Source organism: Aquarana catesbeiana, linkage group LG12 (assembly GCF_042186555.1).
Source record: "Aquarana catesbeiana isolate 2022-GZ linkage group LG12, ASM4218655v1, whole genome shotgun sequence".
Taxonomy (NCBI): domain Eukaryota; kingdom Metazoa; phylum Chordata; class Amphibia; order Anura; family Ranidae; genus Aquarana; species Aquarana catesbeiana.
The window spans coordinates 152,719,010-152,734,730 of record NC_133335.1 but is presented as its reverse complement, the minus strand read 5'-3'; the positions used below and the strand labels follow the sequence as shown (position 1 = coordinate 152,734,730).

At 41.9% G+C, this 15,721-nt stretch overlaps 1 protein-coding gene across 6 annotated transcripts in view; it reads left to right on the top strand.

Moving 5' to 3' along the window:
* Nucleotides 1-390: 390 nt before the first annotated feature.
* LOC141113174 (ATP-dependent RNA helicase DHX58-like) overlaps nt 391-15,721 on the top strand; it is a 138,898-nt gene continuing 123,567 nt past the window's right edge. Inside the window, exons 1-4 of one of the 6 annotated variants that reach the window (XM_073606098.1) lie at nt 391-660; nt 6,195-6,272; nt 7,462-7,642; nt 10,941-11,145. In XM_073606098.1, coding sequence (XP_073462199.1) covers nt 7,475-7,642; nt 10,941-11,145 — 373 coding nt within the window. In that variant the 5' untranslated portion in view covers nt 391-660; nt 6,195-6,272; nt 7,462-7,474. Of the gene's footprint in view, nt 666-6,194; nt 6,273-7,461; nt 7,643-10,940; nt 11,146-15,721 lie in introns of all 6 variants that reach the window. The other 5 variants (XM_073606095.1, XM_073606099.1, XM_073606096.1 and 2 more) reach the window with 5 other exon arrangements.

The window sequence follows — 15,721 nt, the reverse complement described above, 5'->3', positions numbered from 1 at the left end:
CCAGCTGCTGCAAAAGTGCAAAAGCAAACTTTCCTGATTTCCCTGGGCAAAAAAAGGCAAAATCCCGAATCGGGACGGCCTCCAATCGGGACGAGGGTCCCAAAATCGGGATTGTCCCGGGAAAAATCGGGACTGTTAGCAACTATGCCATTGTATTGATTCTCTAGAAAAGATTACAGTTTGAACCCAATTGGGGTAAGTGAGACCAAGGTATATTAAGCTTGATGTTACCTAATTACCATTGTTTAACTACCTTTATAGCGTATACTGATAAGAAACCTCATTAGTGAATTGTTTATTGTTATAAACATATGCTCTTGTTACTGAAGAAATAAATAAAAAAAAAAAAAAAAGAAAAGAAAAGATGGAAAGTCCCAGTTTCAGTTTCGCTTCTAGCTTGTGACTAGGATGGGGTGATTCTGGGAGATCTCCTTGGTGTCACAGCAGCCATGAGTCGTTTATTTGAGGCACATCTGTTGGACGTCACAGAAACCCTGAAGGAAACCTTTGCTGCACTTTCCTTTTAGACAAAAAGGAAACCCGTCTACATTAAAAAGCCTGAGAGGGAGAGTGTGAGATCCAGTCTGACTAAGGACTGAGCTGTGTGACAGGGACTGGTGTCTTTCTGAGGAATAAAGAACTGGAGAATACTACGCTGAGGTCAGGTGAGTTGTAGCAGAGATATCTGTGCATTGACCATGACCAAAGTATGCTGTGTTTTCCTCCAACCTGTGCCTGTATACCTGTGCTCCATACCAAGGCAGGGGGTGTATATACTTATGCTCCATACCAAGGCAGGGGGTGTATATACCTGTACACCATACCAAGGCAGGGGGTGTATATACCTGTGCTCCATACCAAGGCAGGGGGTGTATATACCTGTGCTCCATACCAAGGCAGGGGGTGTATATACCTGTACACCATACCAAGGCAGGGGGTGTATATACCTGTACACCATACCAAGGCAGGGGGTGTATATACCTGTACACCATACCAAGGCAGGGGGTGTATATACCTGTACACCATACCAAGGCAGGGGGTGTATATACCTGTACACCATACCAAGGCAGGGGGTGTATATACCTGTACACCATACCAAGGCAGGGGGTGTATATACCTTGTCTCCATACCAAGGCAGGGGGTGTATATACCTGTGCTCCATACCAAGGCAGGGGGTGTATATACCTTGTCTCCATACCAAGGCAGGGGGTGTATATATCTGTGCTCCATACCAAGGCAGGGGGTGTATATACCTTGTCTCCATACCAAGGCAGAGGGTGTATATACCTTGTCTCCATACCAAGGCAGAGGGTGTATATACCTTGTCTCCATACCAAGGCAGAGGGTGTATATACCTTGTCTCCATACCAAGGCAGGGGGGTGAATATACCTGTCCCCTATACCAAGGCAGGGGGTGTATATACCTGTGCTCCATACCAAGGCAGGGGGTGTATATACCTGTGCTCCATACCAAGGCAGGAGGTGTATATACCTGTGCTCCATACCAAGGCAGGAGGTGTATATACCTGTGCCCCATACCAAGGCAGGGGGTGTATATACCTGTGCCCCATACCAAGGCAGGGGGTGTATATACCTGTGCCCCATACCAAGGCAGGGGGTGTATATATACCTGTGCCCCATACCAAGGCAGGGGGTGTATATATACCTGTGCTCCATACCAAGGCAGGGGGTGTATATATCTGTGCTCCATACCAAGGCAGGGGGTGTATATACCTGTACTCCATACCAAGGCAGGGGGTGTATATACCTGTGCTCCATACCAAGGCAGGGGGTGTATATACCTGTGCTTCATACCAAGGCAGGGGGTGTATATACCTGTGCTCCATACCAAGGCAGGGGGTGTATATATCTGTGCTCCATACCAAGGCAGGGGGTGTATATACCTGTACTCCATACCAAGGCAGGGGGTGTATATACCTGTACTCCATACCAAGGCAGGGGGTGTATATACCTGTGCTTCATACCAAGGCAGGGGGTGTATATACCTGTGCTTCATACCAAGGCAGGGGGTGTATATACCTGTGCCCCATACCAAGGCAGGGGGTGTATATACCTGTGCCCCATACCAAGGCAGGGGGTGTATATACCTGTGCTTCATACCAAGGCAGGGGGTGCCTGCCATGGTAGTTATATTATAGTGCAGCACTGTTTAACCTATAAATCAATCATTCTTTGAAACACTAATGAAAAAAATAGAAAAACTAAATGCAATATTCCCTGCAGTATATTCTTATATATGTGATTAAAACCACAGTGCAACCAGTCCATATATATATATAATATTTCATATGTTAAATAACATCAGTGTTGATAGAGAACTAGTTCATATCAAACAGTGTGTGCAACCATCCACCGCTGTGCTCATCCGTCCTCACTGGGATCAATATGTGCACACCACCACCAGCCAAATTGCCTGCTCACCTCACAGATGAGTTTAAAAAATAATAGTAATGGTCACTCTTTTGCTCCTTCACGATCTCTCTCATCCACGCCAAAACAGCTGATCCTCCTACGTTCTCCCCACTGAGTGCTTGTGCTGATAACTTCACATAGATTCAGGAAACTTTCTCCTTCTCTCTCCACCTACAGCTCAGCTCCGATTCTCTCAAATCAGTTATTGACATGTAATCATAAACATAGACTCCATAGTGCTTTCTGTTTGTTACTTTATTAAAACAGCCCTAAAATAGGCACACTTGCAAGATCATAGATTTAAAAGAGCATGTGTATATGCGTCCACTCGCTCACCGCTGACATATACTCACGGTGGCTGCATGACGTTACGGGCTCGGGTTCCTCCCCTCTATACACGTGTCACCTTCTGATTGGGCTTTCTCAGTAGATGGGCGGGCCGCCTGCCCTGAACCTTTATTTATGTATACTAGTGTTGCCTAGGCAACCCTCCAGGCTTCGCCACGGCCGTCAGCAGCGTCTGCGGACACTCCCTATTCCAGTGAACACATATTCCATGGAACTGGATAGTTTGTCACCGTGCACGGGTCCACTCATTTGTCTTGTCACAGCATTGCTGCTGACCCCCGCGGCAACCTCCTGTTACAATCTCAACAGGAACTTATTAATATTTATGCCTTCATTTACTTTTTCACAATCTAAAACCCATTAATATTAGTATAATCCTATACCATTTTATATTTTCAACCAAACCATGAATATCCTTTATATTAAAAATGATTTCTTTATTATATTTATCAAAAAGGGCTCCTTATTAAAACGTCATTAAAAAAAAATCCTATAAAATTATATTTCTAAATACCTACTGATTACTCACCCCTCTTTTAAATTACATATGTACCTATTTTAACCATTGAAAATAAAGCAATTTAAGTCAAAGTCTATGTTGAGCCCCCTAGGCACTAAAACCTGGGTCTCATATATCCAGGCTGACTCACGTTGTCTAAGATATCTTATAAAGTTGCCCCCCCTCCAATGATGACTGACTTTCTCTACCACCCAGAATTTTAAATCTTTCGGGTTCCTATTCTATTCCGACCTCTCTCAAATGCTTAGAAACACTATGTTCTTTCATCCCTTTTTTAATTACATTAATATGTTCACGTACCCTTACCAGCAAAGGTCTGGAGGTCCGACCTACCTTCTGGAGCTTGCACAGGCATTCTAACACATATACCACCCCCTCAGATGAACACGTAATGAATTCTTTCATTTTATGAACCCTTCCTGTAGCCGAAGCTACAAAGTCATTCATCTTTTTAACATTACTTCCTTTGGTGATTTTACATGCTAAACACCTCCACAAGCATAAAAGCCTGTTAGAAAAGGTGTCAGTGTTCCCATCTTTTTACTGGGGGGGGGGGGTCCAGAACATTGGGAGTCAAAATATTTCTTAAGCTTGGTACTTTTTTTTTATAAAAGAATGAGGTATGGGGGGAAGAACACTCCCTAAAATTTTATCCCTCAACAGTATGGGTGTGTATTAGAACTGCACAATTCTGGCCAAAATAAGAATCACAATTTTTTTGCTTAGAATAAAAACATCACGATTCTCGCAACGTAAAATCTTTCACATTATACAAAAAAAAAATTGGGCTAACTTTACTGGTTAGTTTTTATTTTTTTTAATTCATTAAAGTAATTTTTTCCAAAAAAATTGCATTTGAAAGACCGCTGCGCAAATACAGTGCAAATACAATAAAATATTGCAACAACCACCATTTTATTCTCTATGGTCTCTACTAAAAAAATATATATAATGTTTGGGGGTTCTAAGTAATTTTCTAGCAAAAAAAATGATTTTAACTTGAAACCAACAAATGTTAGAAAAAGGTTTAGGGCTCTTTCACACGGGGGATCCGTATGTCCGTTTTTCATCCTTCCGTTTTCGGATGAAAAACGGACATACATGTATCCCTATGGAGCGTCGGATGTCAGCGGTGACATGTCCGCTGACATCCGACGCCGCTCCGATCCGAAAAGTGTAACGGAGGAAAAACCTACTTTTCCATCCGTTTTCGGATCGGATCGGGTGACGACGGACACTACGGTCCGTCATCATCCGATCCCCCATAGGGGAGAGCGGCGCTCTGACAGGTCCGTCGCTGCACAGCGTGCAGCGATGGACCTGTCATCTTTCTGCTCAGCGGGGATCGGCGGAGCGATCCCCGCTGAGCCAGCGGGTGTTCACGGGGCGGATCATCACTGATCCGCCCCGTGTGAAAGAGCCCTAAGTGTTTAAGTGGTTAAACTTCCCTCATTTACACACAAAGTCAATTCCTTTGACAAATTGTTACAATGTTTATACTTAGTTCCACTGCTAAAGAATGTTGTGATTCTTGGCAGACTGCCCAGTTTTTCTCTTCCTTTCTTTTGATGGCTGTGGCTTCAGAAGAGCAGAGAATTCTTTGTATAGACAGAATCGTGAAACACTTTTGTCAAGATCACAAACGGGGAAAAAATCGCAATAACGATTCTTGACGATTAATCGTGCAGCTCTAGTGTGTATATGGAGAGATATACCTGTACCCAAGACTAAGGTGTATGGTGTATACATCTGTGCCCCATACCAAGGCAGGAGGTGTATATACCTGTTCCATACCAAGGCAGGGGGTGTGCATACCCACATCAGTAATGGGCGCTTTTACTCCCTTCCTGCCCTGGCCAACTTTCAGCTTTCAGTGCTGTTGCACTTTGAATGACACCTGTGCAGTCATGCAGCACTCTACCCATATAACATTTTTATCATTTTTTCACACGGAAAGACCTTTCTTTTCACCCATGGGTTTTTGACTTTTTGCTAAACAAACGAAAAAAGACTGAAAATTTAGAAAAATATTCTTAGTTTCTGTTTTAAAATGTTGCAAAAAAAGTTATTTTTCTTCTTTACTGATGTGCTTATATATAAAATGAACTGTGGATTGAGATGGATGTGCTGTTCTGTGGAAGAAGATTGGTCAACTCTTATTAAAGTGGATGTAAACCCGAAATTTTTTTTTTTTTTTTTTTTTTTTGATATCATACTGTAGAGTATAAGATTTCCTATCATTTGAGCCCAGTCTTGCCACACAGAGTTAATCCATCTCTGAGCAATCCTCTTTTATTGTTCAGTGAGATAAATCTTGACAAACTGACAAAAACTTTGTCAAATCCTCCCCCTTGCTGTGAGTGACAGGTGATTTACATCTCATGCACTAGCCTAAGACATGCATTATTTTTTAATTCCCTCCCCAACTCCTTTCTTCAGCAGCTCTGCAAGGATTGGCTGTTCCACTCCTCACCATGATTTGGCATGCTGAAGTCATGTGGTTACTTTCCTGTCTTTTCACTGGATGTTAGAGATCATAGCAGAAGTTCAGTGTAAGAAATACACAGGAGAAATGCATATTGACAAGGGGAGTGTAGAGGTGGGCGGGGAGTCTACTGACATCACGACTCCACCCACCGAGCTCCAGACAACAGACCCACCCACAGAATCTGCAGTTTTTCGGGTCCAATAACAGACAGAGGGGAGACATTTGACAGGTAAAGATACATGCAGGAGGCATGTATATCCTTATAGATAACCCCTATGGCAGTAGTTTAGAAAGGATGACATTGGGTTTACATCCACTTTAAGAGGTGGAAAGTCTCTGTGTAATCTGTACTCTGAAGGGTGGCACTAATTATGATATTTATACCTTATTTATACCTTTTTATAGGTGGTATTGGAATTTCGCATTTTACAAAAAATTGAAAACTTTGCTGTGGAGTTTGGGTTTGACTTGGAAGAAACACAGGTAGATCTTTCTTTGTACTACTTAGTTATTGTTTAACAGAAGGAGGTTGTGCAGTCCGATTCTGATGTGTGTGGTCAGCTCTCAGATCGCAGTGCCATTTGTAGCCAATATTTAGGGCAAGGTAACAATCTGACTTGACAGTACTATTGTAGCTGATGTTGATACTTAAGCAGGGTACTGGTTTTACAGCATGCCAGTTCAAGGGAAGCGGGACATTAAGCCGACTTCTGTCGGACAGGCTGTTGTACACACTGTCTGAATGTCGGCCGGTTTCAGCTGAACTGGCCAATACCGGCCGATATTCGGCCCGTGTGAACAAGCTGTTACACTCCTTCAGCGTCTGGTCACAGCCTCCCATGATGCAGCATGCACCCCCTATGGGTTGCATTGTGGAGGAATGGGGAGACAATCACATGATCTCCCTTTTGTGGTGGTACTTGACTTGGCCTTGGGTGAACATTGCAGTATTGAAGAAGGGATGTATCAAAAGTGGAGTAGGGAGGAGGGTGGGCTATTAAGTGAACCTATTACTTTGCCGAGGGGAAGATTCCCTTTAAAAGATTTCTAAACCAAAAACAAAGATTGTGGGGGGGGGGGGGTGTATTCATCAATGTTTTTACCCAAGATTGAAACAACCTTTACCCCAGATTCATCAGTTTTTTACTTTAGATTCAATTACAAGAATAGGTAAAAATAGTTTGAATCTTGGTTGAAAACATTGACTAATATACCCCTTTAAAATACTGCAGCTGGAGAAACTAGGACTAGACTAATTAGACTAGGAGTAGGATCGGCTGGAAAAATAGAGAATTACTTTCATTAGTAAGCAATGTGCTTCCTATGCAAATATAATGATTGGTAAAATATGAAGAATAAATTGGCCTTTCCTTAAAATCCATAATTCACATAAATCAGTAAGTTACACCAGCATGACCAAATCACGTTATTAGTTTAAGCAAAAAAAGTATCTCATTCTTGCCACGAATGAAAAAAATCTGTTGTTCCTCAGCTCCTTGCCTAGGCACTAGATCACATGGTCTCTGACTACCAGTCATTACTGCAGAGGGTCTGTCGTTTTTAATCAGAGAGATGAAGATAAAAAGCTCACTATTGTCCACTACTTTAGATATAAAGAAAAACTGTATCATTTGATTGTCTTTGATGTTACCATACATTTCTCTGATTATAGCTTTATTTTAGAGATGGAGCTGCGGAGCTACCAGTGGGAAGTCATTACTCCAGCTTTGGAGGGCAAGAATGTCATCATCTGGCTCCCAACAGGGGCTGGAAAAACTAGAGCAGCCATGTACGTGGCAATGAGGCACCTACAAATAGTACCCAATGCCAAAGTAGCCATGATTGTGAACAAGGTAACTATGATTTCACATTCTGTATTGTATTTACACTACATACTGTGTATATCTGAACTGGGGCCAAACTGAAATCCTGGATTTTAAAGGGAATAAATATTTAGTGGCTTTGTATAAATTTTCTTTCTGACTTAAAGTGGTTATACAGGCGAAAAGTTTTTTACCATAATACATTCTCTGCATTAAGGTAAAAAAAAACTTTCAAGAGCTGCTCCCCCCCAGAAGACTTACCTGAGTCCTCTCTCGATCTGCACATTGCTAGAGGAGGGAGCAGGGGGCCAGGCTTCTATGGATGCACACAGCCCGGCTTGGGCTTGCTATGGATACACTCAGAGAACAGGAGGAGAGTGACAACGAGGGACCCCAGAAGAGGAGCAGGTAAGTATAACATTATTATTTTAAGAAAAAAAAATAAGCTTTACAACCACTTTAAAATACATTTTCCCTTTGTCATTTAAAGCGGTATTAAACCAAAAAAACAAAAATATAATATATTGCAGCTTACCAATCATTAGATGGGGTGGCCGCATTGTGTTTTTTTTTTAGACTTTTTTCCCCTCTGCTTTCACCTGGTGATTTGGGCAGTAACACACCTCCTGTATTAGAGAGCCTCCACTCTGGATGGGGAGCACAAGAAACACCTTTGGACAGCAGCATTGTCAGTCTGGGTGGATGGAAGCTTCAGTTGGATTAGCAAATTTGGATACACCAACAAACTGAAGCCAAACACCAGCTCACATATTTTAAACAGTTACAGCACACCATTTTTCTTTTAGGATAAAGGTTTTACATAAATAAATACTGTAAAAGCTGACCATTGTAATCACCTGTCAGTGGTAAATGGTTCGTCTTAACCCTTAACTGCTACACCTGCAGGATAGCTTGTTCTGTTGACAAACAACAGACTTACTGGCAGGATCACCAAGTAAAAATAAAAGAAGAAAGACTAAAAAAGAAAACATCACCTCTACGAATTGTTAAGCTGCAATATAATAAATTGTTGCATTTGGGTTTATTACCATTTTCAGGTTAATTGGTGGAGAAATGTGTGGACATTCAAATAATACACAGTAGTACACTTTCATAATAGGCAGTTCATGAGCTTTAAAATATCCTGACTGGGCTCTGTAGCTACATGTACTGTTAAGCAATCATAAGTGTGCGCAAGGGGTGTGCCAGGTATATTAACACTAGTCACCCTGCGCAGTGCAGATTTCCCCAAAGTCCACTGCGCTATTGACACCATCCACTGTTCTACTGACTGACAACATCCACTGTCTTACTCACACGTCCACTGCTTTACTGACACTGTTCATGTTTTAAAATGTTTGTTTACTTTTATTTATAAGAGTGTTTGTGTCTGTGTGTACTCAATATGTGAGTACACAATGTGAGTACACCCCTCACATTTTTGTAAATAATTTATTATATTTTGTTATATCTTTTCATGTGACAACACTGAAGACATGACACTTTGCTACTATGTAAAGTAGTGAGTGTACAGCTTGTATAACAGTGTAAATTTGCTGTCCCCTCAAAATAACTCAACACACAGTCATTAATGTCTAAACCTCTGGCAACAAAAGTGAGTACACCCCTAAGTGAAAATGTCCAAATTGGGCCCAAAGTGTTAATATTTTGTGTGGCCACCATTATTTTCCAGCACTGCCTCAACCCCCTTGGGCATGAAGTTCACCAGAGCTTCACAGGTTGCCAATGGAGTCCTCTTCCACTCCTCCATGACAACATCACGGAGCTGGTGGATGTTAGAGACCTTGCATTTCTTCACCTTCCATTTAAGGATGCCCCACAGATGCTCAATTTTGTTTAGGTCTGGAGACATGTTTGGTCAGTCCATCAGCTTTCCCCTCAGCTTCTTTAGCAAGGCAGTGGTCATCCTGGAGGTGTGTTTGGAGTCGTTATCATGTTGGAATACTGCCCTGCGGCCCAGTCTCCGAAGGGAGGGGATCATGCTCCGCTTCAGTATGTCACAGTACATGTTGGCATTCACGGATCCCTCAATGAACTGTAGCTCCCCAGTGCCGACAGCACTTATGCAGCCCCAGACCATGACACTCCCACCACCATGCTTGACTGTAGGCAAGACACACTTGTCTTTGTACTCCTCACCTGGTTGCCCCCACACACTCTTGACACCATCTGAACCAAATAAGTTTATCTTGGTCTCATCAGACCACAGGACATGGTTCCAGTAATCCATGTCCTTAGTCTGCTTGTCTTCAGCAAACTGTTTGCGGGCTTTTTTGTGCATCATCTTTAAAAGATGCTTCCTTCTGGGACGTCAGCCATGCAGACTAATTTGATGCAGTGTGTGGCGTATGGTCTGAGCACTGACAGGCTGACCCCCCCACCCTTTCAACCTCTGCAGCAATACTGGCAGCACTCCTACATCCAGTTCCCAAAGACAACCTCTGGATATGACGCTGAGCACATGCACGCAACTTCTTTGGTCAACCAATGGTGAGGCCTGTTCTGAGTGGAACCTGTCCTGTTAAATCGCTGTATGGTCTTGGGCACTTGGCAATCTTCTTATAGCCTAGGCCAGTGATGGCGAACCTTGGCACCCCAGATGTTTTGGAACTACATTTTCCATGATGCTCAAGTACACTGCAGAGTGCCTGAGCATCATGGGAAATGTAGTTCCAAAACATCTGGGGTGCCAAGGTTCGCCATCACTGGCCTAGGCCATCTTTATGTAGAGCAACAATTATTTTTTCTCAGATCCTCAGAGTTCTTTACCATGAGGTGCCATGTTGAACTTCCAGTGACCAGTATGAGAGAATGAGAGCGATAGCACCAAATTTAACACACTTGCTCCCCATTCACACCTGAGACCTTGTAACACTAACGAGGGAAAATGTCTAATGGGCCCAATCTGGACATTTTCACTTACGGGTGTACTCACTGTTCTTGCCAGCAGTTTATATATATATATATATATATATGTATGTATGTATGTATGTATGTATGTATGTGTGTGTGTGTATGTATGTATGTATGTATGTATGTATGTGTGTGTGTGTGTGTGTGTGTGTGTGTGTGTGTGTGTGTATGTATGTGTGTGTACACATACACACACACAAATGTATACAATTCATTCTCATAGTTCAAGGCAAAAGCACTGAAATTGATCAAGTTGTTCTCTCAGGAACTCAGCTCGCCATGTACCTCCTCCCAGAGCTCCAGTCATGACATTAGCCTAGAAATGAGAGATTGAAGTCACAGATGATTATATCTTGGTGGTTCTAATGGTGACTTCTCCCCCCCAATCTGCTAGGTGCATCTTGTACAACAGCATTACAGCAAGGAGTTTCAGCCGCACCTTAAGGACAAGTACAAAATTATTCCGATAAGTGGTGATACAGATGAGAAGGGCTTCTTTGCAGATTTTGTAAAAAAAAATGATGTTGTCATCTGTACTGCTCAAATCCTGTATAATTCTCTCTATAACACCAGTGAAGAAAAGCACGTGGAATTAACAGGTAAGATGATCTTTGATCATACTGTAAATCACTCTGGCAACACCTATTATGGCAATAACTTTTATTTATAGAAAAGACATGAGCAAAGATCAAATACTAAAAATATTTGACCCCCTGCTGATTTTGCACGTTTGCCCACTGACAAAGAAATGGTAGTCTATAAGTTTAATGGTAGCTTTATTTTAATAGTGAGAGACAGAATAACAACAAAAAAAACAGAAAAACGCATTTAAAAAAAGTTGTAAATTGATTTGCATTTTAATTAGTGAAATAAGCATTGGACCCCTTTGCAAAACATGACTTAGTATAGTACTGTGTGGCAAAACCCTTGTTGGCAATCAGAGGTCAGACGTTTCTTGTAGTTGGCCACCAGGCTCGCACACATCTCAGGAGGGATTTTGTCCCACTCCTCTTTGCAGATCCTCTCCAAGTCATTAAGGTTTCGAGGCTGACGTTTTGTAACTCGAACCTTCAGCTCCCTCCACATATTTTCTATGGAATTAAGGTCTGGAGACTGGCTAAGCCACTCCAGGACCTCAATGTGCTTCTTCTTGAGCCACTCCTTTATTGCCTTGGCTGTGTGTTTTGGGTCATTGTCATGCTGGAATATCCATCCATGTCCCATTTTCAATGCCCTGGCTGAGGGAAGGAGGTTCTCACCCGAGATTTGGCGGTACATGGCCCTGTCCATCATCCCTTTGATGCGGTGAAGTTGTCCTGTCCCCTCCATGTTTGATGGTGGGGATGGTGTTCTTGGGGTCATAGGCAGTATTTCTCCTCCTCCTCCAAACACAGTGAGTTGAGGTAATGCTAAAGAGCTCAATTTTGATCTCATCTGACCACAACACCTTCACCTAGTTCTCTCTGAATCGTTCAGATGTTCATTAGCAAACTTCAGACGGGCCTGTACATGTGCTTTCTTGAGCAGGGGGACCTTGTGGGTGCTGCAGGATTTCAGTCCTTCACTGCATAGTGTGTTACCAATTGTTTTCTTGGTGACTATGGTACCAGCTGCCTAGAGATCATTGACAAGATCCTCCCATGTAGTTTTGGGCTGATTCCTCACCCTTCTCATGATCATTGAAACTCCACAAAGTGAGAGCTTGCATTGAGCCCCAGATCAAGAGAGATTGACAGTTATTTTATGTTTCTTCCATTTGCGAATAATGGCACCAACTGTTGTCACCCTCTCACAAAGCTGCTAGGCGATTGTCTTGTAGCCCGTTCCAGCCTTGTGTAGGTCTACAATCTTGTCCCTGACATCTTTAGACAGCTCTTTGGTCTTGGCCATGGTAGAGAGATTGGAATCTGATTGATTGCTTCTGTGGACAGGTGTCTTTTATACAGGTAACAAGCTGAGATTAGGAGCACTCCCTTTAAGACAGTGCTCCTAATCTCAGCTTGTTACCTCAATAGAAGACACCTGGGAGCCAGAAATCTTGCTGATTGATACACATACCTGGTTCACTCATTAAAATGCAAATCAAGATCAGCAGGGGATCAAATATTTTTTTCCCTCGCTGTATATACTGTGTAGTCTGCCATTAACACAGCAGTTTTTGTCTTTCTGAGTCCCATCCCCCCATCTTAGTTTTATTACTTAATGATCCTGCCAGAAGATCCATCACGTTTTATCTTCTTCCATTCCCACTTTTATGACTCCAAAGTCATTCGACTTTGGAGTGCAACTTTGGATGGGTGCGACTTAAGCTGGCCATACACCTATAGATTATCTGCAGATTTTCTATGGTTAGATAGAAAATGTGCAACAGATCTCTCCATGTTCGCTAAACTGTGTGGATGGAGGAATCTCCCACTTTTTCTATCTAACCATAGAAAATCTGCAGATAATCTATAGGTGTATAGCCAGCCTTAGATGTGATTTTGGCTGTGACCAATGATAATGGACCACTGTTGCACAACTGTCACACATATAATATTTAGGAGTGACTTTCATGTGACATTTGAGGGTTCACATTGCAGTCTATGCACAACTGTCACACGTATAACATTCAGGCGTGACTTTCATGTGATTTTTGAGGGTTCACATTGCAGTCTATGGCACTCAAGTCACATTAAAGTCACACCAAAGAAGTGCAGGAACCGTTTTAAAACTGCTGCGATTTATTTTTCATCACACATATTTAAATGTTTGTCAAAGAAAAGCATTAGATGCGACCTGTCATGCGACTTTAGTGTATAGAGTCGCATGACAAGTCGCACAAGTGTGAATGGAGCCTTAGCAGAGCCAAAAATGTGTTTGGCTTGCAGTTATAGCATGGCCCAATTCTCTTGAATTGGTCACATTTAGTGGTGGTACTGATCATCTTTGTACTCTCTTTCCTGGTTCTGTTATCTGGATAAATGACAGACTATTGCAGTTACTTCCTCTATTCTACTCAGACAGAATGGGTGGGTGTGTCTGCTTTATTCACATGCTCTTTTAAAGTGTTAAGTCAGCCATTAATGGATTAAAATGCATCCAGTTCAGCAGGGACCAGCTAAATTTCAATCCATGTATGCACACCCTGGCTGTTCAGACATAAATCTATTGATCAACTTCTGTACAGCCACCGTGTTGTGTTTTTCCCATACGATCAGTCCCGCCAGCTATAGCCAGCAACACTGATCGTTGTGTTCTCACGGTGGGGAAGGCTGCTCGCTGTGAGATCATAATAGCACAGCAAAAGTGATTCCCCCACCCACCTCGAATGTGTGGATGGGGAAATCAGCATATTTTTATTCATTCAACCCACTGGTTGAACAAAAAATAAATTATGTATGGCCTGCCTTAGAAAAAACCTGCGTCTTGGCATCCCTCTACAGTATAATATTTAATTGCAATTTAACTTGGGTACCAATTATACCTTCATATTTATTAAGAAAATTATATTATTACTGTGTAGGGCCCCTTTTGCCCTCCAAACAGCCTCAGTTCTTCATGGCATGAACTCCAAAAACATTCCTTTTTAAGATTCTGGTCCATGTTATTGTTATTGACATTATTGTATCACACCATCTTTGCAAATTTGTCACCTGCACATCCATACTGAGATTCCAAAGGTGTTCTATTGAATTCAGACCTGGTGACGGCACTGAAGAAGATTGAATTCATTGCCATGTTCATCAAACCAGTTTAAGAGGTGTTTGGCTTTGTCTTTGCGACTGCCTAGTTCTAGTGAGCCTGACCCTCTGCAGCTTCAGCTTTCTGTATTCTGAGATATTTTTCTGCTCATCGATCGACCAACTGAATTTCAATCAATGTATGAGCACCCTGGTTTTACAGAAGTTGATCTACTGATCGACTTCTGTACAACTACCCTGTCAGTAGTGATCAGAATACAATGACTCAGCGGACCATCCATGTCAAGTGCGTGGATCGGGGAATCTGGTCATTTAAAAAAAAAAAAAGAATATCATATGGGCTGCCTTACTGTAGCATTTCTAATGGCTCAAACCAGTCTCACTCTGCCTATCTGTATCCTCATCAGTGCCCATCTGCAGCCTCACTGTGCCAACAATGCAGCCTCACTGTGCCCATCTGTATCCTCATCAATGCCCATCTGCAGCCTCGCCTCGTACCTTGATTACACACAGCTAGTGTCTCCTGCTGTGTTATGCAGCTGCAGTCTTAACTGTTCGGCGGCCGTCCACTGTAACAAAGTCACATATGTGAGGTATCGCGCAATCTTTAAAGCTTATTTCACTATTCCACGAGTGTACGCTATTTTAAAGCATGACATGTTAAGTATCTATTTAATCAGTGTAACATTTTCACGTTATACAAAAAAAAATGGGCTAACTTTACTGTTTTGTTTTTCTTTAATTCATAAAAGTGTATCTTTTCCAAATTGCATTTGAAAGACCACTGTGCAAATACAGTATGACATAAAATATTGCACCGACCACCATTTTATTCTCTAGGGTCTCTGCTAAATATATATATATATATATATATATATATATATATATATATATATATATATATGTGTGTGTTTGGGGGTTCTAAATCATTTTGTAGCAAAAAATACTGATTTTAACTTGTAAGCAACAAAGGTTCTAAAAAAGGCTTAGGCGTGAAGGGGTTAAATCTGAAAACCATATTACATGTTATATACTGTAAATGCCATATTGCCAACAAACTGCTAGGCGGATGATAAATGTTTTCCTACATATACATTATAAGGAGATATACAATTACATAGTAGGTGAGGTTGAAAAAAGACACACGTCCATCAAGTCCAACCCATGTGTGTGATTATATGTCAGTATTACATTGTATATCCCTGCATGTTGCTTTCGTTCAGGTGCTTATCTAATAGTTTCTTGAAACTATCGATGCTCCCCGCTGAGACCACCGCCTGTGGAAAGGAATTCCACATCCTTGTTGCTCTTACAGTAAAGAACCCTCTACGTAGTTTAAGGTTAAACCACTTTTCTTCTAATTTTAATGAGTGGCCACGAGTCTTGTTAAACTCCCTTCTGCAAAAAAGTTTTAACCCTACTGTGGGGTCACCAGTATGGTATTTATAAATTGAAATCATATCCCCTCTCAAGCGTCTCTTCTCCAGAGAGA